This window comes from Malurus melanocephalus, unplaced genomic scaffold (assembly GCF_030028575.1).
Source record: "Malurus melanocephalus ecotype Western Australia unplaced genomic scaffold, MMel_1.1 scaffold_557, whole genome shotgun sequence".
NCBI classification, from domain to species: Eukaryota; Metazoa; Chordata; class Aves; order Passeriformes; family Maluridae; genus Malurus; species Malurus melanocephalus.
The window spans coordinates 33,399-60,955 of record NW_026623789.1 but is presented as its reverse complement, the minus strand read 5'-3'; the positions used below and the strand labels follow the sequence as shown (position 1 = coordinate 60,955).

Genomic DNA, 27,557 nt, shown 5'->3' with positions numbered 1-27,557 from the left:
CAGATCTTTTACCCAATTTCAAGACCCCTCTGACCATTGGACAGTACCTACACCAGGAGACACAGGGCAAAAAGCAACAAGCTTGGCTTTCTCTGCCAAACACAACCACAGCAACGATTTCCTTCAACTGGAGCTTCTGGATTTTCCATAACTGCAAGAAGCAAAGCCCCAAGACCATGTCCTTCACCAAAAACCAGTGGAAAGCTGGAACTGCAGCTGAGGAAGATGGTGAAAGGCTCTTACTATTCTTTTCCAAATACTGCTGCTCATGTGGCCTCCAGATTGGCAAGCCCAGATTGTGTGCTTTTAATATTAATTGATATAAAATGAAATATGACACTCTTGATCCACAAACCTTCTCTTACAGATTTGTCAGCATTTACACACGATCAGAACTAAGGTCCAAGAAAGCAAATCTTGCCAAATATGTCAAAATCATAAAAAATTCCCATATTTTTGCCCAGATCTTACCTTTATCTCTGTACAGTTCTCTTCCAAAGTTGCAATGTGCTTGTGCTTTTAAGTCATAGGGTATGTTAGGTGCACAATGAGGACCCACAGTTTTGTGTGACAGAGAAATCAAAAGTGGTAACACTCAAATATCTYGAAGGAGAGMAAAAATTCTTCTCTGACATCTAACACGCAATGATAAACTCACAAAAAGAGACTTTGAAAACTTCATTCATCCTTGAAAAATTCCTGTTTTCCCTGATGGTAAGAAAAAAGCTTCTGCTTGGAGTGACTGCAGGTTTYCCCAGCTGCGTATTCTCACATGTAAAATATATGACCCAATGATCTTTATGAGTCCACTAAATGTCAGGATCACTTGTTTTTACTACAGATCCTTTTCAGCAGGTTTCTCACTGGAAGAACAGTGCCACACACCCAGAAAGGCTTTGGCTCTGCCTCCTCTGCAGCTCTCAGCCAACAGCAGCTGAAARAAGAACCTGGACACTGCTGCTCAATTCTGCCCATTCTTGTGCCAAACTCCATCCAGGTATTCTGTAAGAGAAGGGCATGCTGGTTTCTAGTCTTTTTTGGCTGAAAACATCCTCCTCAGCAAGTGAGAAAGCATAAGGTATTTGTTATTAGTAATATATTTCATACTTTTAAAGATTTGTACTAAGCCGTGACTGTGAAGGCTGTCAAATCCACTCAAATGCTTCTTATTGAAAAACCAGGCCTGAATATCCATAGATCCTCCTCTCCCTTACCCACCCAAATTAAAGCTGTAATTCCCAAAGACAGCCACTCTTCTRAAACACCACACATTTCATATAGTCRTTATTAATAAAGTATGAACACTGTTTGCAGAAACATTAAAGAATCAGGTCAGGAACCCTGTCTGAATACCAGTGTTATTAAATAAGCCAATCATCCAACTTTTGAGTAATTAATGTCCTTGGTTTTTACTTGAAAGCCTCATTTTCAGCACGTTCCTAAGAAACAAATGTCCCTTGCCAAAAGGAATGAACAGGAATTAATTCTTTTGGATGCCAATTGCAGGAGGAAGAGGAAAATGCAATATGGACAGGATGGATAGAGCACAGCACTTCTGATTGTAGGGTAAGTTTAGGTACAATCTGATGATTTCACCACACACAGTCAAAGATTTGATCTGTTCCCATCYGTGCATTATCTCAGTATCCAAACAATTGCCCTGATGCATTTGAAAACTTTAAAATTCAAAAAGAAAATCAGCAAAGCTGACAGTATCTCCAGATCACTGCGTGAAGTACTAATAAGCAACTGTGTCAYACAACCCGTGCTCAACAGACTGAAAATGATCTTTCCCCAATCCAAATGACATCCTTGTGAAGCTGAAAGTGAGAGATTACAGCTGGCTRAGCACGCACTGTACTGTACACTCATTTTAAAAGCTGCCATTGTAAAAGACCCTCCAGGCTTCATGCTGGTTATTTTGCTCTTCTTATTAAGATCTGCAAAGTTCCTCGTATTTAACAGTAATTACAGGGGGAGATGGAGAAAAACTAATGAGAGGGAGAGAGGTTTGTTTTTCTAAAGCTGTGCAGTAAAATTAATAGCAAGACTGTGGGCTATATATGTTATTTTTATTTCATCAGCTCCAAACACGATAAATATTTTCAACTGGAAAAAAACCATGAGTATAAAATGTAGTATTATCTTTACAAATCCTTTACAACTTCTGTATGAGACATCCTCTCCTCCCCTCCACCAGACAACAATTATGACTCAAAAATACTCTCAGGACAGCAGCTGTAGAACTTGTCTGATGCGCTCACACTTCTCCAGCAGGTTTGGGTCTTCCCCATCAGAACCATCAAATTCTTTCATAAAAGCTTCAGCTTTCTGCACCGTTTTGTCTCGTGCACCACCCTGAAGCCCTTGCAGGTAATCCAGTAAAATGGTGAAATACTTGTCTGGAACCTGAAAAGAAAAAACAAATATATATATTCTCAATATCTATTCACGATCAYGTGGCAGCATCACCAGAAAGAAAATCAGGAGAATGGCACAGGYTTTGGTGCTTGCTAAGGTCCAGCTTCCAGTGGAAATCCCAGTGGAAWTGTTTCCTGCCAAGGAGGGATGGAGCCTGGTGAGAGGACTGTCATGTGCTGGGATGGGCAAAGCATCAGAGAGGAAATGCTCAGCAGATGTGGAAATGTTGATCAGCAAATGCAAACACTGCCTGACAGGGAGCCCAAAGATCCGAGGGTTGGTGCAAGGAAAAAAAACAAAACACATCAGCCAAACCCTTCTTTTGGAAACACAGATGCAGATCTCACTAAATTCGGTGAGAATTGCATGCACATGTCTGAGGAAAGAATTTTGCTGGAATTCCCCTCCCCCTTACCCAAAAATTGTTTGTTAGGATGAGATACCACCCACCATTGCACATTTTGACAGAATGCTCATGCAAAGAAATAGAAAATTTGAAAAACAAACTGAAATTCAGACATATGGAAATAATTTTTAAATCATGCTGACTAAAACTGATAGGCTCTACCAACATGTCTAACATTAAAATCACTTTAGTCATCTACAGTTGCATTGCCCGTGTTTCACTCCCTTGCTAATTAACCAGTCAGAGATTAAATTTTTGTGTATCTGGTACAACACATAATTTAAATGATTGCTATAGTAATCTTGACAACAGCTTACCAAGGACTTTGGAATGGTTTATTCAGTATTTCAAATTGAAGTATTTTCAAAAGTGATAGGTGAGCAGACTTACACTGATCTTAACTTCATSTGTGTATCTGTGGAATGGGTTCAGCCAATAGCAGAATATTTTTTGCCGTGAATCAGGAGATGTTAAAATGATCTCACCCAGCAAATATGGTTCTCCATGTTTAACTTTACACATATAACTTGACATGAGTCAAGTCAAACACATACGTAAGTATTTAAAAGATTCGAGACTAATTATTCGAGGGCGGTTTCAATTCTGCAAAGTATCAACATTTCAGAGAAGACAGAGCTTCAACAGACACTTAATTTACAACTTATTCCTCCATGGACATTTGGCAGCAGAACTTTGATCACTAAAACTTCTATCACTGCAGAAGAAGAGGAAGAAAGAATATTCCAACACTGCCTTCATCAATCAGGCATATTACAGAGCAATAAATCAAAACTAAAGCCTGMGTTCAGCCTCGTAACTTGTACACTATGGAAAACCTTCTCATTCTTCACACAAACACTCTTGCACTAAAGAAACAATACCGTTACAAAAAAAATTAATTTTACAGTGACTAACACCGAAATGGATGATATATGAAGTGYTGCTATACTACACAAATCAAACACAGTGAAAAATATCTGTATTTTTGAAAGTTTTCACTCACAGTGAGCTGGTACTAACAACAGATGAACCCATTTAGACAAAAACAATTCCAGTGTGACAGTGCTCCTTCAATGCAGATACTCAGATACTTTTAAAGCTCAGCAACATTTCCAAATGATCTTTATAATTTACAGTTCTTGTTCTCAGACCTCATGGCATGGACATACCTGTGGAACTACGGTTCTTAGTGTATCATTTAAGCAAAATGCTTGAAGGGGCAATTGAAAGCCTGCTCTAAATTTAGAAATCCTAAGTGTGCAGACTTAACATGTGGCTGCCTGAAGCCTGAAAACATCCAGCATTTGGCCCTGAGGGTGTTCAAGTATTCAAAAAGTCTGATTTTTTTCCTTGAACATAACCCAGCTCTGAGGTTTTTTTTTTTTAGCAGGACTCACAGCACAGCACCCTGTGGGCAAGGTAAGATCACATTTCCTTCTGCCTTCCACAGACAGCAGAGCCATAGCCAGGACTGGAACACACAAAGCACCAGCAGAGAAAGTAATGAAACCCAAATTCTAATTCTTCAAGTACAGTAGTACAAAATTTCAGAGGTCCTGAAGAGGTTTTCCAAGGAGGAACACAATCYTTGTTCCAATGTCAGTTCAAGGCTGGTTTGAAATTGGAGATCAAGATCTCCCACCACGGCCTCTGGAAGTCAAAGTGAGGCTTATTGGATTTTATTATTATTCTTTTATTAAACTGTTTTGACCTTTTTCTTGTTTCTTTTTCCCTCCCACACACTGATTTTGCCTCTGTTCTAACTTCCTAATATGCACTGGAGCTGATTAATATGGAAAAAACCCCAAGTGAAATAATTCCCGTCTTCTGGAAAAGGAGAGAAACACTACAAAAGAGTAGCTGGAAGGGAACAATTATCACTTTTAAATGATCCTCTGCAACTATTATGTTTTCAGACTTGCAGAACCCACATATCTTGCAAATACCAGCACAGAGAAGCTCAGCTCGTTGCTGCCAGGTTGAATTTTGGGTCACCATCCAAGGAAGCATCAGCCACCCCTSCAGGTCTGGAGTCCAGGAGCTGAACACTGATCTAGTAACCTCCAAAAAATGCTGTGCCAGATGATGAAGACCAACAAATGACCAAGTGTTTATTTTATTCTGGGTGCTGGAGAAATAAACACACCATAGGTACAYRGGCCWGGCTTGGAARCTGTCAGCCAACCACCAGATGGGTTTTAAAGGAGCTTAAAAACCCATTTAGCTAGCAAACCATTTGAAAAACTCAACTTATTTCTTACAGAAAGAGGCCTTTCAGTACAGGAAACTCAGCTCAGGACTTTGCATGGCTCTTCAGTAGGCATCCAAGTGACACCATGAGATCAAAGATGTGGCTTAGGAAGGAAAGAAACTCATGTCTCCTTTTATACTTTAGTCATGCTTGGATTACCAACAGATTTTATTCTCTAATGGACAGGAAGATGGATTTGGGTATAAAAAATATTCAAAAGGAGCTGGGTGTGCCCTCCCTATGGTCCTGATGAAGAAAGAGACTTCATCATATGTTTAATTATAAGCACTTGAGCAGTTCYACTAACTTCACTGAATCTGGATGCAGATGTTAATCATTCTCTGAAGCTCATATTCAATGCTCCTCTGATCATTAAACTACAAAATATGTGAATTTTAATAAATCACTGCACTTTGATCAGAATAAAAATAAGGAAGTTTCATCTCACTGTTGAGAAATAAGGAGTTAAACTGTGTTTTGATACATGAAACAAATGCTACTTACAGTTCATTGTGTCCAAGYATATTTCAACACAAACCCCAAAGTAAACAGGTAAAAAAAGTAAAAACATCCTTCTGCCTGCCAAATTTCTAGGTAGCTTTGAAGRGCATACATTGATTTTGAAAGGTTGATAAAGACTTTTAAAGGAGAAACATAAAAAACAAAAGAGAGCAAACAACCCAGAAACCAAAATCAAATTTGTGTTCTACAATTCATCTTTTTGAAGTATTTACACCATGTGAACATTTCTTCCATGGTGAAACTCTGCTGTTAATTATCTGGCTGTCTAAAAAGGTAACACCCAATGTCAGGTGATTGGCTWAAGAGCTGCTGACTAATTTGGGTCAGGAAGATTGGTACGAGTAAATGTTCAAGTGCACACAAAAAAATCAGCAAAACCTAACTGAATGTCAACAAAATGAGCCAAAGAGTGAGGCACTGTGCAAATGGGCAGATGTTTGTTCTACTGCACAACAAAATGAATGACCTGAAAGCCTCATCTGACACCATGATGGTCAGATGCTTATTGGAAATGCAATTTATGTTGGTTTTTAAGTTATGAAATGATTTCAGTATGGATGCAAGCCTGGCTTCTGGTTATACTTTATGCTTTTCACAATCAACATCAGGTTTCAGTTATATTTAAATGAGAGAGCTATTTTAACATCCTGGCAGTAGGGCTGTACATCTTCTGTGGAGCCAGGGATAKCTGCAACAAGATGAGATCTGTGCTTTGCACTGTTGGGATCCACATTAGGAATTTCAAATTAAGGATATGACTCAAATTCTCAGATTTAAATAAAACATGAATCTACTCTATTTATGCTTGATATACATCAAGTATAAAAATCTAGCATGCACAGGACAATCATCACCCACAAAATACAAAGACCAATGAGAAGCTATTAAAATGCTTCAGCATCTTGGTTAGAAACAAAGTAATTTATAAATTATTAAAAAATTATTAGACAAGTGCATGGGTAGTACTAGGAAGTTTTGGTTAATAAAGAACAGCTATAACTAATGTATAAGACTATATCATATTTGTTCTGAGAAAAAAAAACCAACATGAATACAAACCTTCTCTTTATCATACATGTGCAGCAGAAGCCACGTTTGTCTTGTCTTCTGAAACTTCCATTCTTCTGGATTTTTAGACCAGCTGTAGAAAATAAAAAAAAAAAAAAAAGGTTAAAAGGGAATACAGTGATATCAAAACATTCTTCATTTAGGAAATATTCCCTACAGTGCTTCCAAGTGACTTTACATGCACGACACGGAATTTTCATGGCAGTGTGGGAGGAAGATACTGGCACACATTTTGTACAAGGCCACATGGCTTCTGTGCAGAAGAAAATTACAGGAAGATCTTACAGCCAAGAAAGTTATAAATTTTTCTCAGAAAGCACTGATTSCTTGAAGTTAAATATCAAGTCCAACCCCCCAGCTTTGGTCAGTCCTTTATGAGAGGTCATTGTCCTCATTTGACCAGGACAACTGAGCATCCCAAATCCTTACTCCTGCTGCAGGGTTACCTGAGTATTTGGGGACGTGGAGGGGACAGGAGTCAGGTTTGGGTTTCAGAAAGTTGATATTTCACAATTTATAACTAAAATTTACAATTTATAACTAAAATTTATATGAAATTAGGACTGGAAGGACTGGAAAGAGAGACTTGTACTGCAATGGCCACCTCAGCAATGGCTGCAGCCCATCACAGATGACAAAATTCACTCTTCAGAAGCAAATGTTTTAAAGCTTGGGCTATATTTATATTTACAGGCTCAAAAAATAGGAGTTTTTATGTCTGTTTTTATGTCATGTGAGAAATTCTTCAATACTTTTAAAAGGGAGAGGGTGAAGAAATGACTAACATCTGCAAATGGTTTTTAGCAAACACATTTTCAATATGCAAAAYTTCAGCTGGGTTAAAATAGCACATTTATGTACATCTTCAATATGTTTTTAAAACTGGCATATTCTGGTTTCCATAAAGAAAGAGGCATTTATTTCTATTRAAAAATGAGCAAACAGTAACTCTTGCTATAAAACTTTTTAAAATTATGTGCTTGAAAATTAGTATTGTAACACATACAAAATCTGACAGTACACTAAAGTATCATTTGAAAAGAAAGAAAAAAATATATAAAGAGAAAAAACAAAGAAACTTCCACAATTAGTTGATTTTCTCTAAAGAAAAATAGGTCTCCAGAGGGTAGCATGCAAGATGCCATTAATGTTCCAGCTTGTTTTACACAGCAATAGAGAGCACAGAAATCAGTTGAAAAGCCAGCTGGGTATGAGAATTAGTATTGTTTAAACACTGTCAAGTCTAATAAAGCAAAAGAGTCCTCACATTTGGTGAATGCTGCACCAGCAAATACATTGTTCAGTTAATTCAGTGAAAGAGAAAAAAATGAGACCACAGATTTGTATAGAGAGGTTTTGTGGAAGCCTCTGAAGAAAATCTAAAGAAAAAAATTATTGTCTTTATGTTCAAATTTAGGATAAATAAAAAGAACCACAGCTCATTAGGGTTATCATCAGATWAACATAATAAAACAGCTTATAACCAAAACATAAGGTAAAAATCAGACAATTAACAGCAAACCAGACAAAACACAAATAACCACGATACAGCATCCTTTACCTGCTCYAGTTAAACCTGCAAATGAGCTGATTGAGAGGCTCCTTTTGGAACATCACCAATAAATAGGCAGAAGTTTGCAAAAMAAATATTGCACAAAAGCAGGAGACCAAAAGGCTGACTGAAAATGTTATAGAATGAGATAAAAAACTATTATGGTGAAAACATCCCTTTTCCTGTCACCACCAGCCTAGAAACCACAATACCTGCAAAACAAAATCACTCAGCCCTTGGTGTCACTTGCCTTTGCAGCAAGGTGCCCAACTGGACAACAAATAACCCTGTCTGAAGTGTGAGGAGCCAACAGAGAATGAAGTGAAAAGGGTTTTTGTGGTGGGTGCAGTTTGTGGGGCCAACACCAACCTGCTCATATCAAACTTGCTCTGTTTGCCAGGCAAACACAGCAGCTCCTAACAGAAAAACTGGGATTTCTGCTCCAAATCCTTCAAAACAAACCAAACCACACAATGACAGTGCTTGCTGATTTTTTAGCCCGTTCTTTTATGAGGTTCATCCTCAAGAAGAAAAAGAAGGTAAGTTTAGAATCCCTTTCTATATAAATTGAGCCTGGAAACAATTCTCTTTACAGTTTTTGCAAGGTGACAAGAACAAGCTGGGTGACAGACCTGTGATGGCATTCTGGGAAAAGAGTCCCTCTGCTAATGGAAACCTTTAACAAATGTTTGTATTTCTCTGAACTCTTCTGTGTATTTCAACATTTGTGATGATACTCATTGGTCACACACACCACAAAATATTCAGAATCTTCTACCCTCTAGAAATTCTGTTTTTATCACAGTATCACCTGAGTACTGCTGGCATTAAAACTCAAAAAACACAGCCTGATTTCACTAATCTCCTATAAAACTATAGGATGTTAAAATACCTTTATTGCCTAGTTTATAAACAACTGAGACCAACAAATGAGTGCACTATGAGGTTAATTGCTCTTATTAACCTATTACCAAAACCATATGCTCTCTTCTACATGTGAAGGCGAGTCATTGCAATTCCTGCATCCAAAATTCCATATGGACTTTCACTCAGTGAATTCTCTTGTAGAAACAAACAAAAGTTTYAGTTTGACTTCCTGAAAGGTTCTGCTCTATATACACCACAATAATTCAGATAAACAACAAATACTTTCACATAATCAACTGCAGAAAGCACRTTTATGTCCATTTGGGCACCAGAGCCTCACAAACCATTTCTTTTGTTTCGTGATCTGTCCTGTAAGAATCAAACACTAAATTATTACAATAAGAAAAAATAGTATTTTRCTTAATGGCTATGGGTGTATTTGTATTTTTGGAAATACTCCTAAGTTTTTAACTAGTGCTTTATCCATGGTTGTACCAACAGCTCCTATTTCTTCCTCTTCAGGAAAATGGTCCTTCTTTTGACCCAAATTCCCATCAAACGCTCCTGATAATGGGTGCACAACCCTTATTGCAGATAACATGACAGCTGCTCCCCCAACAGTTATTACAATAAAACTTTTCCACTGATTCCTACGATTATGACAGTTTTTTCCTACTCCTGTGACAGCTTTAAAATCTATGGCAAGTATCACCCCATGAGAAAGGGAGAGGAGCATCTCCTCTTATCAGGATGACATCATTAATACATTTTTAGAAATGCTCAACTTTTAAACWGGAGAAGTTCAACCTCTGCAACACCAGAGAGGTCTCATTTTGCTGTTTACATGCAGATAAGCTTCCCTGACATACTACAGCAGAAAAAAAAGGCTTTTCCTGAGTGAGCAAATACACAGAGCAAGACCAACTACATTAGAGATTAAACCCCTCTTTTTATAGACAATCACAACCTCTTTCACAGTTTGAATCCTCTAGAATCATCTGTGTCAGGATCTAATCCAAACTATGGAATTGGATGAAAAAATACATGTGTAAAACATGTATTTCTCCAGTGCCTTGGGMTAATTTTCAATATATTGCACCAACACTAATTGCCTTCTTTACACAGCTAATGTTTGAATCTTCCTCATGAACTCCAGCTCATTTAAAAAACACATTGGTTGACTTTAGTTAAAGAGAACTTAAATGTTTGTGCAAATGATCTTYCTAAATGGCTTTGAAATTGAACAGATGGAGGAAATGAATCAAATAAATCAAGCAGCTTAGGAAATTTTACATTTGGGCTTTCGATTTTTAGCAGGAGAGTCTCATGTAGAAAAGCTGCCCAAGATTGTCACTAGTCTGTCTCATAAATGACTTTTAGTGCCTACAGCCATCTCCCATAAATTTAATCCCAAAACAGGGGGATTCAGGCAGTGTAAGAAGGGAAAYAGAAGGAAACTGGTGGTGTGCAGGGCAGAGATCTCCATGGGGTGTCCTTGGAGAAGGCTATGGGGAAGGGAAAGCAGGAAAATTGGATCCAGAAACACAGTGTGAGAAAAACATYATTGTTACAAATTGGATTCAGGAAGTCAACACAACGCATCTGCTGAGGCTACTGGCCAGGACAAAACTCTGCAGAGCTGTCACAACTGGCAAATAATCTCTGAGTGCACAAGGGCTCTGTACTGAGAACCAACCATTTTGAAAAAAATTATTGGGTAGGAGAAAAGTCTGAGGAAAGCAGGAGGACAGACAGAGATGTGACTGCTGGGATGCAAATTTAGGACACCTAGCATCACCTACATGCACTGTCCACCCTGGATACACCTTTCAGCTTGGGATATACCCAAGAAAATCCAAATTTGGATTTCTCCAGCGTCCAGCCCAGGCTGAGCATCAGGGAATTAAGGTGAAAGGTTTCTCCAGGCCTGAGGAACAGCTCAGAGCAACCTCCTGCTGCTCTCCTGTGATTGATCCCATGCCTGACATTCCCAAGTTTCCCCCAAAGGAGGGACAGAGCCACGAGTCTGCTCAGTGCACCACAGTCAGGGCTACACCCAAAAGATCAGTGGATTGATCAAAGCAGGATTCTACACCACCACACAAAAATTGTCACAATTCTTCCTACTTCATTCATCTGGGTGCTTTTGTGATGTTTTTCTGGGGTTTAGATACACCAGTTATCCACCACCCTGCAGCCTGTCCTTMAGGCTCACCTGTGTTCTTCTACAAAAAGCTGAACAGGAGTTACAACACACAATTAATGCTCACAGRAATCAAGTCAGGGGCATTATTCCCCAAAATCTCTGCAAACAGCATCATTCCTGAGCTCACTGCCCTGCCCCTAAAACGTGGATAACAGGTGTTTCCTCAAAAACGAACAATCACACTCCAAAAAATTCCCTAAAAGATACTTAAAGCCTTGCTGAAACACTTGGCACTCAAGGGATCTGCAGGAATATTTCACAATGCAATACACACAATAGCAGCCCCTCTAAAACCCCACCTTAATCTGGGGTTTAAGGCAACTCTCTGCCCTTATATAAGGCCTGAATTTGGAAACTCTGAATGCTGTTATCAGCTCAGTCCAGAGGTGAACCCAAAGCACATATGGYCAACAGGTGAGCAGAGAATGCTGCACCTCAAAGAGACTCCCTGGAATTGCTGGAAGCAGCGTGGAGAGAGCAAAAATTTGGCATAAACTCATTCTTGTGGGACAAGAGCCATTTTATGGATGGATATAWATGGATTTTATTCATGGATATRTAAAAATATATGGATGTGGATGGAWGTTTAACWTRTGCCCTATAGTGCATAGAGAWAAGCAGGAATAATAATTTTTTTCTCCAGTTATAGCACGTACAATTATTKAAAGGGGAATGTAAAAGTGTTTATTTTTATTGGGAGTATTCAGAGTTTCTTCTGTTTCTCTCAGGGGCATGTAAAATGGATTTTCTTTTACAAAAATGGTTTTTGAATGTCTGGGTTTCCACACAACTGCAGGCCCAGAAAAATGYCTCATGGTGAACTTCATTGCTCAATCCAATGTAAGAACAAATCTCAATTCAACTGCACGTGATGCTGATTGTCCTAATTTGGCAAAAATAGCCCAAATTAAAATTACAAATAGATTTTCAATTACTAGACTGGAACAGCTGTAGTTAAAATCCTGGAAGCACAGATCTATGGCAAAATCCAAGATTAGATGCAAGAGACAACTGTAGCTTTTATTTTTTTTTAACTTTGTTTTTCTCATGTTATGGATGAGCCTGTTTATTTCCCAACTCCATTCCTGGAGAAAGTTAATATATTTATGCTGATACTCTCAAATCCAGTTTGGAATCTAACAAAATTATGACTCAGATAAAGATTTTCCTCATTTTCCTGGAAGAGAGAAAAGACACTAATGGAGCTCATTTGCCAAAAGAAAACTTTCTAAAATTGTCAACAGATTTTAGAACCAATGCCACATTTTTGGTTGAAAATCCTGGCACCATTTTTCAATCTGTGGTTTAAAAACATTTTTTAATATATTCTTCCATCTGGTTTAGACACAGCATAATGACTAAAGACTTGTGAAAAGGCAAGAGGAGGAAGCTTTTTTTTTAAATTTAGGAATCACATATGCAGGAAAAAATAAATCTGCTCTTTAGTGTCCCATTTTCATCCTGATGTCCAGTATTAGGACAGATTGTATCTGCACAGCAAACAGGTCACAGGATTTTTCTTAGAAAGTATTTATAAAGTGAAAGGAAGGAGAGCCTTTGTGCCATAAAGCCAAGCTTTGATTAAATTGACATAAAATGTTTATCACAGCTTATCTTTTATTATCTGTTCTTTTATCACTTGCCATTATTTGTAACGTTTGATATTGTGTTTGCATCCTGCAGCTTCAGTCAAGCTAAAAATCCTCTTCCTCCCCCACCACTGTTCAAACGCAACATGAGACGCTCCCTTGAAGAGCTTCGAGTATAAACAGATGAGACAGATGATTAGTGGGAAGAAAAGTTGACCCAGAAAATTGTAACAAAGCCTCCAAACCACGCAGCAGGTTGGGAGTGGAGATCCTATCGTTCACATCTGGTTCCTCACCTACCTGAAAATGCCAACAGCATTCYACTGGGAAAAAAAAWAMAMMCMAAMCKTYWMWAWTTYYTTWAAAAWYMKTTTYYTKRWWMMRKTWWTTWRKTKBTKGKWWWWKSMWTWRSCCMMCYKSMRSCMAAMYKSMWTTTKRWTTKRAAAAAWAWAWATATATATAGCAGTAATAACACRCTGAGAACTTGCTGTTGTTTTYAGTAATAACAAAAAGGTCAGGCTTGAAAGCCCAGAGCTACTATTACTGTATTTCTAAGCTAAATGTGCTTTTTATTTTACATACATTCATAAAAAGAACACAAAGCAGGAGTTGAATTATCACACGAGAAGAATGAAAAATAGAATTTGAGCCCTTCACAGCCAATCTGTTCTGCTCCTGCAAGGAATACACAACCAAGTGCTAGCCCATCTCCTCTCCAGATGTCCATCTTTCCTTGCACTTAATTCTGGTCACACTGATGGCTGGATCAGAAATCAGGGAAAGGGAAAATGAAAACAACTGTTATTCCTCCCTCCCATGAAGAACATCCTGGGGGGTACGAGGAGATAAAGAGGGCCCCACGCTCTGTATAAAAATCATGTCAGGAGGCAGCTGCACGTAAAACCCTTTCCAAAAAGTTGGCAAARGTCCATTTACATAAATGTTTTCTGAAGATCAGATGAGGGATATGCTACCAGACTCAGAAAAAAACAAATATGGTCAATTCTCTTCTCCCTTACTGCTACACCAAAAAATGTCCAACTGTGGTACAGAGCAATCCTGCAAAGACACAGATTCAAGCAGAGCAGCCAATTTTCATTGCTTTTAAAAATTTTAAAAGTATTTCAAACAAACAACAAAACAAAACAAAAAAGCACATCACCACTAAAACAGGCTCCCCCAAACCACTCAAATGTTTGGGTTTTATTAACAAAACACCATAAATGTATGAAAACGTCATGATTTTCCATGTAGTGATGGTTAAAAATAAAGCTGGAAGAGAAACAAACTTAATGAGAAGAATTTATCAGTGAAAGTTTTCAAGGAGGGATGAAGACATGGCCAGTTGGAGAAGGATTTGGATACTGAAGATGTTGGCTGATTGATTTTTTCTTTGAACCAGCCAGGACACCCAAGAACCAATTTATAGCTCAGTTCATCTGAGAGGCACCACATTTGGGGTTATTCTGGACTCACAACAAGAATATGTGTAGAAGCCTTAAAAAAACCCAAACCAAAAAGCCATGTCAAGCATCTGTGTCATTTTTCACATCCCAGTTTGGCCATCCCATGGCTGCATTCATTGGGAAGAGGGGCAGAGGTGGATGGAGATGGAGTGTTTGCACCTGAATCTCCCAAGCTGTAACCTCACAGAATGATTTACTCTCCTTTTTGCAGAAGAGTTCTAAAAAAGGACAATATYGATATCGAGATCAACCTGTGGGTTTTCAGCAGTTCACAGCCCACTCACATTTTTTTTTATTTAGCTGAGATATTCATCTATGTCTCACTGAATAAGAAAATCTGTTTTTACACCAAGGTGTTTTGGGCAGTGTGAGATTCCCCTCTCCTAATACCCCRTGACATGTGTAGCACTACTAAGATTGTAAGTAATCTATGCTTAAAGAAATATTCCTGCAGATAGCTCTCATTCCAATTCAATTTCGTTCATATAAAAGTAATTACTGACACCTTTTTAGGCATCATCATATTAATAAATGTGCAAAGGAGGAGACAAGTTTTATTAAGGATCTAGTTTTATTATTTCAAAAATATTTCTTGTTATTGTAACTCTGGTTAGGAAGCCTTGACAGCTCCCTGGAGCTAATTGATTAATAATTATTGCCAACTGCATTTTAAATTTTCATTTTGGCTTTGGCTGACTRGTCTAGATGATTCCCTAGAGCTACAAAACTCCTCACCACTTCTGTGAGTATTTGGGCACCAGATGAATAGTTTGAATGTGTTTGAGGAAGTGAGTAGCGGTGTTAATTCTCCCAGATCTGAATTTTATGACACACAGAAAACATAAAAAAACTCCCTTTTGCCTTTCTGCCATGTCAAGAACTGAGTCTGAATGGAAGGAGATGGGTGAGCACAAAATGCCTTTTTTCAAAGCCAGAAGGAGGGTTGAGGATGGGATGTCTGGGCTTGGAGCCAGGAGTGAGGAAAGGATTTTGGAGAGCTGGGGGAGAGCAGATTTCAGAGGGAGGGAGAAAAAGCTGTGCCTCACACTCCTTCAGTGCAGCCTCACTGCAAATGAGATATTCCCAAAATAAAGGAAATAACCCCTGCCATCTGCTTTGAGTTAAAAACTAGCAAGAGGTGGTTTTGTTGTAATATTTATATGTGAAGTGGGTCATTTTAATTATTCTGGTTTTATTGAACACGAACAGTGCCCAAGTCTTCCCCAAGACAAATGGAAAAGATCAAAGTGCTCGTGTGAGGTTTTGAGCACTTCAGTGAGAATTGAAGATTCTCCTTAATGTCAGGATCCAGTCCTGAAGCAGCCTGGCCTGTTATTAAAAATTTCTAAATCTCCCTAACATATCTCAAAAGGTTTCTGAAAGTAATATCAGATGAAATAATATCTTAAAGCTGCTTAATTATTCAATTAGATGCAATCTCTTTTGTATAATACTATGGAAAGATGAAGGCCGGATCTCAGTGATAAATATCTAATGGCTACATTTAATAAACTGTTAAGAAAATTCACTTATACTAAATTTTATTTTACTGGAAGTGAGTTATTAAAAAAGGAGACATTAAATTTTCTTAACCAGGTTTGGAAATAAAGATGTTATTTTACGGGAAAGAGAATCAGACAAAGAAATCCTAACCATTTTTACCCACGTTTTTATGGATTGAATATGTGTAATCTAGTTTTCCCCATCTGAGGAAGCACTGAGTTAATTACTGATAACCCAATTTATAGTTGTGACAACATATATGTGAAAAAATGTGTGCTGTTTAAACCATCCTATTGATAAAATTATCAGTAAATAAAAGAAACTCAATTTTGGGGGAAAAAAAATCACCAAGAACACACTGAGAGCCTCCTCAGGCATGTGACTCATCTAAGTGCCACCATACATCCATGGCAAACTCTGGAATTTTTGTTCCTAGTTTTAAAGGAGTTTTAAAGCTGCTCTGGTCACCTGCAGGAATAATAGAAAGGACCTTAACCTCAAGGACGATCAACCATGGAAAACAGAAAAATCTCCCAAGATAGAAGGGTTTGGAATATTAATCCATGAACCCTGCATGCCCACCAGAGACCTTCAGGAAGGCCTTGAGATGCCACAACAGAATAAAATCCATGTAAACTTCACTTTCAAAACATGGAATTGAGAAAAATCCTGCGAGTTGTTGGGAGCAGCCATTGGTACGGGGCCAAAGAAAACAGAGCCTGTGCTCAGATGAGAAGAAAATTATGCCAAGTTTTCCTCATGTCACTGGCCTGAAAGGAGACCTTGGGACAGTACAGGGACTTTGGTGAGTCACAAACTTCATCACCGTTTAGTTTAGCACCTGAAAAATGGGGTAATTTTTTTTTTTCTCAAAAGCTGTCATAACCGAGAGAAAATAAATAAATGTCAAAATATTTTTCATTTATTTTATCAAAATGCAGTTGTGCGTGATATGCTATCAGGAAAGGTATTAAGGAAAAGCAAATTATCATTGCTACAGTGGGGAGAAGATAAAGACAGTATGTTTTTAAAAAAACATATAAAAATCCCTTTCCAGATGGGGCTGGTCAGTCAATAAAGTATTTTTCAGCTGATCCTGTAAATGATAGATGTCAGATGAAAGGATTTGTGAATTCATGTTAATGATGTTATTAAATACAGTATTTCCATATGAGAATGTTTGAACAAAATGCCCAAGTAAATATTTTGACAGCTTTGTTTCACACTGAAAAAACGGTAGAAGTGCAAAGAGACAGAAGGTTCCAAAGCAAATCCCTCTGCAGCTTTTACTGAAATATGCTTTGAGAGGTGTACTTGTGACCTTCCATAAAATTAATTCGAAGATTTTGAAAGATAAATAATTTGATTTAGAGCCATAAAGCAGGATTAGAGTCCCCTATTCTATTTTTTTTTTTTTTTGTTAAATTCAGTGACCATTTATGGTTATTGAAATTACAAAGGAAATCTCTTTCCTCTGCATAAACTAAACAGTACAATGAGCTGATTTTGGAAGATGGAACATCTACTGACTCTGACTGAGAATAATTTACCAAGGACCTGAGCTTCCTTTGCTTTCTCCACTCGAGCCATATATTAATGCTGATCAAAGTAAGAAAAATACTCCAAAACCATTCCCAATAGAAGGAAATTTATCCAGGATAATATTAACAGCTAAACCATAAGAGGTTTGGTTCAGGGAAAGCTGTGTCAGCTGCTATTTCAGACATCAGCTGAATGAGTTGCATCATAAGCATTTACTAATTTGGCTGGAAAATCATGCAATCATTGGTGTTTCTAAAACTTCTGATTTCTGAATGAGTTGAAAATACCACAGAAATGGCTGCAACCATCTCATAACTTCCATGTACAACTAAGTTAAAAAATCTTAGAACCTGACATATCAGAATCTTCCACACAAACACCTATTTTGTCTATAAAAACCAGAGCTGCTTATCCAACAAGCTGGAAATGGCAAAATATATTAAAAATATATGTAAGTATCTAGGATCTTCACAATTCAATCCATAACTATGGAGAGGATTTGCTAGAAATTATCAGACTGAAATAATTTCACGAAGTAATTCTGTCCATCTGGAGCATTTCCAAGATAGTGTTACAGATCCCCAGAATATATTGCTAAGGTTTGTTTTCTTCCCAGAAATTCTTGGTAAAAATAGCAAAGATTGGCTCTGAGCCACTTAGAAGGGATTTTTTTGTTGTTGTTGTTGTTGTTTCTTTTAGTTGCTGTTTTTAGAATTGTGTAGTAAATGATGCTATTATTTATCAGCATTACCTTGAACTGACAAATTTCTCCTCAGCAGCAGCTCAGGAAGCCTCAATGCCCACTCTGGCTCTGGAATTGGTGTCACTCATAAATCAGCACCCTGCAGTGTCTGAGCTCATCTGCACAGAGCTTAATTCTTAATTCAGGCTCATCTGGGTGTTAACCTGGTTATTGAGTTTCCAGACCCAACTATTCCAGCACAGGCACCTTCCCCTGCTCACTGCCAGCACAGGCATCTCTTTAACCATCTGCATTGCAAAATTGGATTTGAATGGAAGAGCAGAAGAATTTTATTTGGTGAGCACTCTTTGTACAAAGCCTGGCTCGCTCACTCTGGATAGCTGCAATATTTATGAGTGGAAAAAGATAAGAGATCTAGATAAGGAACAATAATCTGCACGATCTCACTAAATTAAGATATTCATGTGTTTCTTGCAAAGCAGTGAAATTGTTGTATTAGAACCATAAAAAGCAGCTAACCCAGCAAGAAGTTAATAACAGTTTAAAAGCAATTTCTGCACAACCTGACACCCTGCGGATGTCATGTGGGGGTTAGAAAAACACTGGCATTTCTCCAGCACATAATCTATGTATCACTTGCCATCAAGACACAGAAAAGTGAATCCAGAAGTCAATGACTTTATCACAGGGAATGAAAATCATCGACTCAGGCTGCCACCAGACATCTTGATTAAACAGGCAGAAGCTGTGTGGGGCTGTTACTGAGAGTGTAATGTGACAGCCACAGAATCCTAAACACACAGTTTGAATAATCAGATGATAATCAGAACACTGACACCTGGAAATGGGATCATAAAGCCAACTCTGAAATGGGAGAGTGTCTGACTTGCTGCAGCCAGGCTGGAGCAGGATGAGAAATTGGAAAATGTATCATGGTAYAGTGGCATGTCCATGCCAACACTGTCATGAGCACAAAACTCGGTTCAAGGGGTGGAAAAAAAGGAAAATGTCTTCATTGTTCAGMAAATTCAATGTGAAATCTCAGCATTTTGTGGCTTAATAATTAATCCAATGCTGTTGGCCACAAAGCAAAGCCACAGTGACAGGAACAGGGAGAAATCACAGACCCTCAGTCCCTTCTGCGTGGAGCTGGAAGACAGCTTAGTGAAACAGCTCCTTTTCCCAGGAAAAACTTCCAGAATTTTCATTTCCAGAAGGATCTGAGGCACAGGAGTTCAGAGAAGGGCAACAGAGAAGAGTGACAGAGCTCATCAGGGTGTGGAAGGAGCAGTGGATGAAGAATCAGGGATGTGCTGCTGCACTGGAGGGGCAATGAGGTTGAGAAACCCAACACAGCCTCAAGAAGGATGGAAACACCAGGATGGGGGAAATTATCTACAAAATGTGGGGCAATGCAATGATTTAGAAAACCTTCAGTAATAACAGACCTAACATAGCACAATAATTTTTCTGCTTCATATACCCCACCAGCAAGAAGATAATGTGCTCGAGCATGAAAGAGAAGAGCTCTGAGCAGCACCAAATCTGTGGAGTGAATACGCCCCCTCCACCTCCCCCCACCAGAATATCTGCTGGCATACCAGCACCCTAAAAATAGCAAAGGTGTGGGTATTGCAACAGAGAGCTTTGTGGAGCTTGTGAGTAATGTCAGGGCTGCTGRGGAACTGCAAACAAACCGAGGTGGCTTCATCAGGTGCCACTGAAGTGACACGAGGGAGTGGAGGATAATGATAAGGTAACTCAGTAAGACGAGACTCCTTTGCCACAAACAGAGACAGTGGCTGCTTTTAAAATGAGCAAGATCTGCCCAAGTGTTGACATCAAATGGAAAAATTGCAGCTTTRCAGACACGCTGACTTAGGTCAAGGACAGGAATCCCACTCACAGGCAGGTCAGGCCCTGGCAGAAATGAAAAGTCAAGCAATATAGAAACTTGGAGAAGTGCTAAAACAAATTCACTGATCTCCAGAGTATTAGGAAAAGTGCAAGGCTTTGAAATCAGATAGCAGCAAATGCCTGCCCAAATTCATACAAAACAGCCACAGAACAAGCCCAAATGCAAATTTATCCTGTAGCTGACTCTGGATTCATGAGGCTTCTTATGGATCTAATKAATATGGCAAAATGACTAAAAGCAGGCAGGAATAGATTAATTACATCCATAATTAATGCTTGACCCAGAACCTTTAAAAATAGCCCTGGGATTATTAAAACAAAACTATTCTCCCTCACTATTCCCCTAATCTTTGAGGAAATGCTGCTCTTTCAAGACACCTTAAAGCCCCAATTGTTGAAGGGAATTCAGGGGTGCTGCTGTGTCTAATGGTTTCTCTTAAGTTCACACCCTATTTTTGTTACTGGCTAATTGAGATTCATCACTGGAGCAGTTCTCCAGCATTTTATGAAATTCCAGATAACTGATGAGCTTAGATACATGCTGCACCTTCCACTCAGGAAGGAAACTCCATCTCCCTCTTGGAGAGTGGGGGAAGGAGAAATGCCACTAAATTCTAATATTAATTGCTATCCAACCCAAGGAGGCAGCCTCTAGGAAGAAAAAAAAAAAGTGTATGTTTAGATTTCTGGAGCATCAGAGACTCTTAATATCTAAAAGCTTAAGCTGTTGATGGTGAAACATTGACACCAGTGCCAAGTTTGAAATTAATACAGATTTAGGCCAGCAGCAATGACAATGATTTAAATTCAGGTTCAGAATCAAACATCAAAAGTCATCACTGACTGTGGCTAAAAAAGTACTTAACCTATGAGAAGTAAACAAAATATTATCAATTAACAAAGGAAACTAAGTGTGATACAAGCCACAGGAGGTACTTTAAAATGAGAATCTGGTTTTCAACATCAACAAGCTGTGTTTGTGCAGAAGCTCCTCCAATGGAGTCACCTGCCCCAAATGGGGTTGGATCAATGGGTTTGTGATTTCCTCAAGGGCCACCATCACTGGAGCTGTTTGGCCACAAATCTCAAATGTTGCTGCCTGYTTTAYARCCCWGCACAAGCCTCTCCTGGCTCCTTCRAAAATCAGAAACTTCTAACTCTGAGTGAACACTAATCTACCTCACGATTCCCTTCTCCAGATGGCCTCTGCTCCAGAAGGAATAAAAACCTGATATACTTTCTACATGTTCTTTCTATTTCTATATAATATATGGCATATATTTAAAAATACCGAACTATAAAAATAAATGCTTCCAGCAACACCCCTCAGATTTCTGTATTCTTTGAAGGGAAGAACAATGTYCCAGCTTTAAAATCTCCCAGGCTCAGCACTGTTTGTAATAAAGTTTGTCTGAGGACTGRGATCTGTTTCCATTCTGCAAACCCAGCAGATAAACAACTGCCTGGGGTTGTCCGAGTCTGTCAGCAGTGCTGCCACCACGCTCAGCAAAAACCAACCTTGGGATCTGCAGAGTCAGACCATTGCCCCACGCCATGGGAAATTCTGCCTGCCTCTCATTTTCATGTTCCTGTGACTTGCCCTTGGTTTGCATCACTCTAAAAGCTTCTTTTTACTTGAAAAAAATCTCTGACATTCTGTGAATCTTGCCTGAATTCAAATAAGCATGAGAAAAATATGACATATGTAAAGGAAAGTGGCATATACCAATAGTATAACATAAATAATTAAAAAAGAAATTGTACTTCAGCACCTTATTTTTCAAATTTCAGCWCATGATAAATAGCATTGCAAGGCTYAGGTAATTTGCAACATCATGCAGATAATATTATCTATTATTTCTACTTCAGATTGTATCAATCTTGCAATTTCACATTCTTTTAGTGAGGCCTTTTCAGATCTCTCTCCATTCCTTTGATGGGTGATGGAGAAATCCATATGTGCAGATCCATGAGGCAATAAACTTCCCAAGCCAAACACAAGAACARCAGCTTCTAGGAGAGAGTGGCTTGCCAAGACAAACAAGTTCTGCCAACATTTTAACACCACAGAAGGTCAGTCAGGTTATAATTAAACCTAATTACCATTCTCAAGAATTGCGACATCTTTTCACTTGAAGTCACCTAATGCTCAGAAAAGGATGGATTTTTAGTCTAGATTTTCCAAGAATCACMGTAATGAGACACTGGAATATTCCCTTTAAATCTGAATCATCACTTACCATCATAAAGAAACAAAGCATGTCATCATTAAAAGGAAGAGATTTGAGCACTTTATTTAGCCACTAATACTTCCTCTCTCCTGCTTTTCCCTGTTCCTCTGCAGTAATTGTAAAGGGTTTTTTCTCTTCTGCTCAATACCACTCTGGGGTTTTTCCATTATTTCACTTGTTAGTTTCTTTTCTTTTTTTTTCTTTTGAGAGTTTTATAACCTTTCTGCTTCAGCTCCCTGCTTTTAATCCTCTCTGTATCTTCAGATCTTCCTGTGCTCCCTCGGCAAGCTGGGGATCTGAACTTTTCTCTGCCAACTGCTGCCTTGGAACAGAAMTGTGCTGGGAACCACCTGAACTCATCTAACTGGAGAAAAGATGAGATAAAAATTGGTGAAGCAAAGACTTTTTTTCTCTCCCCCTTTCCTTTTCACACAGGCCAAGAGAAAGTGAAAGAGGAGACAAAAAAATGAGTCATTTGGCTGCTTCTCCTCCATCAGCAGTGCAAACCTGGTCGTGCTCATCCTGGTCTCATTCATGAGCAAGGAGCTGAAAATGCTGGGCTATCAGAATCCCCTTCAGTTCCTCAGGTAAAATTCTGGGGGTTTTGAGCAGTTTGAGCTGGCACCAGCTCCTTTTGCACATGGCCACGTCATGTCCATGGTGAAAAAAGCCTCCCTCAGCTAGGATGGCCTCCCAATAAAATGATCATTTGATCCCTCTGGAGACTGGAAAGCATCAAGAACCATTTGTTTTGAGACTCAAATAACAAAACTGGGAAACTGGAAGACCTGCTCAGCTCATGGCATGCTGTGCCAGCAGTGGGGATCCCAGCAGAGTGGCACAGGTTGGAAATGCTCCCAAACAGAGCCAGTGCTGTGACCCAGCCCTTGGAATCCTTCTCTGCTGCTGCAGGGTGGCTCYGAAAGCACCAGCAAGAGCAGGATGGGCACAGAGTGGGGCTTATTCCCTGCTGTCAATGCCCTGGTGATGAACTCCCCACGAGGCACAGTTTTGTGGAATGCCCCTTGTGCAGCTGTGCCCTCCCACTGCAAATGGTGTTTGCAGAAATCCATAATCAAAGTGACACTTCCAGTTCTCACAGGGCACACYGAGCTCCACCTGTCCTGCAGGAGATCCACAGGGCATCAGGAGGATGAGATGCCACTTCACTGACCAACTCATGTCATGGAAGGCTTTTATTGTGGGTGGGGCAAAACACGAATCCACAGCACTCTTTTGTTTACTTCCAATTACATGAATCTCCTGCATCTATAAGATTTATTTATCCACCCACAGATTATTCACACCTGTAGCCCTATAAAAGCACATGGAATAAAATCCTTGACCCACTGAAGCTGCTGGAGAGTTTGCAATGAGTTTCCTGCAATGAGTTTCCAGAACTCGGATTTTCGTTCCCCTTCCCCAGCTAGTATAATACTTCTCTAAATCATTTCAATCCAGTTATTTCTTTTTGCAGTCTTAATGGGTTGAAAAAAAGTCTGAGGTGTAAGAGGATTAAGCTGCTTTTCTATAATTTACAATGGTGCAAAACGGTCCTGGCACATTCAGGATTAGAATAGTGACCATGGTTATGTTTGTTTGGCAGTTCAACATCTTATGACTACCCCTGTTAAGTCTACAAAATTCAAATTGTAGACTTAAATTGTGTTGCTGTAATAATCCCTCACAACCTGTTGCTGCACATACAATCCACAGAGCCTGTATTACAAGACCAATGATAAAGCTGGTTTTCTATTTCAAGGTAATTTGGTACAGGTTAAGTGAAACTCTTGAATCAAATTTGTTCAAGTATTAGCTCAAATATAATTTCATATTCTCCCATGTAACAAGGCAAAAATCCATGCAGATAACAGTGGAATAACAAGCAAAACCCYACAGCTTGTCCCTTTACTTTCCAAACCTGAAATCCATTATCTGGAGATCCACCACTTAGCAGAGCACACATACAGAGAACAAGCTGAGCAGATGGTTCAAAGCWAACTGTCAATCCATTCCCAGTTCAAAACAGCAGTGAACTACTCCAGCTGTTTTCCAGATCAAAAATATTATTGTCATTTTGCTATCACTGCATGCTGAGGGTTATGTAACAAAAATGCACATGTCCCTCTGCCTGGAATGCAATTAATTTCCTCCCTCCCCACTGCGAGTGGTAAGTAACAATTCAGACAGTCTGGATGCTTCAGTTTTGAGCACGGGCAGAGATGCAGCCCTGGAATTATTCCACGTGGTAACCCACTATTTGTAACGTGCCAGTCTTCTGGAGGTCTTACAGCCAGGGTATATTTTGCAGTTTGGAAAAAAATAAACATTCTGTTCCTGTTTAAACACGGCCTCTCACTGTCTGTGGGGCACCCCGGGCGCTTTGCTGAAGTTCTAGAGTTTAACTACAGGCTTTGCTTTATGCTGGAATTTTAAATCTTCTAAYAAGTGTGCTAACTGGATGAATTAATTGCTTCCAATGTGCCACTGTATTTGCTGTACACTTTGGTATGCAAAGATCAGGCATGGCATGCTCTTAACTTAAAAATAGTGGCAAAATCCCATCYTAATCTACAAATATCCAAACATTCTACAGGTGGTTACATTCAGACTCCACAGCATTTAACCACTCCATGGAATTGGTTTATATAAAGAGAACAACTGGAAATCCTTTGCCTACAACAGCACACTCAAGAAACAAAACTCATTTTCTCATTGCAATCTTTTCTGCAATGTGCCTTTCATCTCTGTGATATTTATATAACAACTATAAGATCTTTGGGACAGGAGCTGCCTTTCTAGAAAATGTTTGCACCATATTTGACTTCTCTGTGTTGCTGCTGTGATAGAATACAGTGGGGAAATACAACTGTCCTCCAGGGTGTCAACTGAGATGAAACATTAACTCARTACTTAACTGCAGCAATTTCCTTTAATGTGTTATTGCTTGGTACAGCTTGTTCTGGGTTACTGGTTTACAGTTTACTTCTGTAGGGGGCACCTGCAGTGGTTTTACTGTTCTTACCTGGTTAAATAGGCCAGGGCACGCTCACATCCCGATGGYTTTTTGGGCTCCACCTTTTTAATGGAAATTCCAGCTTCCCTCATCAGCTGTTTCTCCTGCTTCTTGCGCTCTTTTTTCAATTTTCTTTCCAGTTTTCTCTTTTCCTCTGGAGTAAGTTCTTCCAGTTCCTCTGCAATAAGCTCTTCCTCTTCTTTCATAGCCTGAAATAATTAACATTTAAATGAAGTGTTTATCTTTCCATAGGAAAGTGAACATAATACGCATAAATGTAATTAAAAGCTTGAAGTAATATTTAAAACTAGAAGGTTCAGGTTTCATATTTTTACTGCTCACTGTCCTTCCATCACCTCTCTGCTCTGCACAATTCCAGAACAGCAAAKGCTGCACTCCCAGAGAKCTGAYATATCCAGGATGARCAGATGATGACTMCAGGAACCTGAGCACCTTTCACTTGTGTATTAAACATCATTTCTACAATGCCTTGTGCTGTTTGATCTCCCACACTCACACCTGAGTGGGGCATGTGTTTTACAGCAGATGGAGGCTTTGGGTGTTTTTTCAGTGTCCACACCTTTCCTGAAGATCCTCAGTTTGTRTTTGTTGTGTAACCTCACACCTCCCTGCACTGACAAAACCTCTGTCTGCCATGCAGAGAATTCATCTCAGTTATGGGATCAGGGCAAAGATGTGACAACTGTCACCTTCATCCAAGAGTCCTGGAGATCCTTTARCAATCTTGATGAAACAAGCACAATCTTCAATAACCACACACAGATCCATATCTCACAAAGCTTTCTTTAGGTTTGCAGACAGAATAGTTAATTATTCACATCTAAAATCATATTACCATAAATACATGCATCAGTATATCCCAAATGAAAATAAATATTTCATGGACAGATGAAGAGTTTTAAATAGTTTATCTGACTATAMACATTGAGTTTATCATGGAAAATCCAGTATAAGATTATATTGTGTAGAAATAAAATGCTGTTCCATAGCAAAATGAGATTCACTCCAGGCATTCCTGGATGTCTGAGGGATGTTCTTGCCCCCATGAAGGACAACTGGGTGAGAAAGAAATACTCTTCCTCCTCCTTCTGCTCCCCTCTCATCTCTTCAAAAAATAGGTAACTGAAACATGAATGCACAAGAAGATCAACTGCTTCGTGCCAAGACTGGTTAAAAATATAAGTTCCCAAATCCTTAGTGTTCCTTCAATTTGTGTCAGTCAAATGCTTTCAAACACAAATGCAGACACAGAGCTAAATAAGGTTATTCTTGCTGACATTCAACCAAAGAATGTTAAACAAGACAATACCTGAGCACAATCTTATTTGCCAAAGACACCTGCTGGGGTCTAAACATTTGTTCAGTGTCAATTCACCTATCATCTAAGTTCACTCTGACTCATCTTTTCAACTTGGTGTTTTCACAGAACGAAGAAAGGTTAAGAAAGCAGAAATTAGAACAAATGGAAGTAGGGTACTTTTTTTTTGCTTAAAAGACTTTTTAGCTGTTTTTATGGAAAAGCCAGCATTCATTGCAAACACATGCAAAAGAGCAACATGTGTTGCATTTGTATAGAAGACATTTTWTAGTTCATGCTGAGAATAAAATAATATTTAGGATGAAGGTAGAATTCAATTGTTATACAGGAAACAACGTTTTCATTTGAAAAGCCACCCTGGTACTTACTAAAATAACAATCCAGCCACACAAAGCCCTGGAAAACACTGAGGGTGGTCATTTATAAAGTGTTTGTAAAAGATTACTGCAGCAGCTGTCCAACAGAYGACACACTACAGTTAATCTTCTTTTTAAAATAATGTAATGAATTTGTTTACTTTTCTGTGAGCCATGAAGCTTTCAAATAAAGTGACTGTGGCACATCATTAGAGCCAGTCTGATAAAGAGGCCTCTGCTTCTTCATACTTACAGTAAATGCATATCTGGGTAACTTCCCTTCCCCCCACATTCCTCGCATTATCAAAAAGCTTTTTATCCTTCTCCCTGACCACTCCATTAAAAACAAAACAAGTTGCTSCCTCCCCGTAGGTCCCAACGTAAATACCGAGCCCTGACAACATTTGTTCCCAGCATGGATGGGCTGTGGGCTGCCTGACACCAGAGCATTGTTCTCCTGCAGGGCTGAAAGAGCCAGGATTTACAGCTGGAGGAACCTTCTGTGGCCACAGCATCACCCAGGGATGCATTTACAGGAGCTGGAATTTACAGCATCACCCAGGGATGCATTTACAGGAGCTGGAATTTACAGCATCACCCAG

The 27,557-nt window shown here is 39.0% G+C and overlaps 1 protein-coding gene across 2 annotated transcripts in view; it reads right to left on the bottom strand.

Annotated features, from left to right (window-relative positions):
* Positions 1 to 1,321: 1,321 nt before the first annotated feature.
* CUNH7orf50 (chromosome unknown C7orf50 homolog) overlaps positions 1,322 to 27,557 on the bottom strand; it is a 35,760-nt gene continuing 9,524 nt past the window's right edge. Inside the window, exons 2-4 of one of the 2 annotated variants that reach the window (XM_057382234.1) lie at positions 25,270 to 25,469; positions 6,660 to 6,741; positions 1,322 to 2,409 (exon numbers count right to left, since the gene is read on the bottom strand). In XM_057382234.1, the coding sequence (XP_057238217.1) occupies positions 2,227 to 2,409; positions 6,660 to 6,741; positions 25,270 to 25,469 (465 nt within the window). In that variant the 3' untranslated portion in view covers positions 1,322 to 2,226. The remainder of the gene's footprint in view (positions 2,410 to 6,659; positions 6,742 to 25,269; positions 25,470 to 27,557) is intronic. The other variant, XM_057382235.1, reaches the window with a different exon arrangement.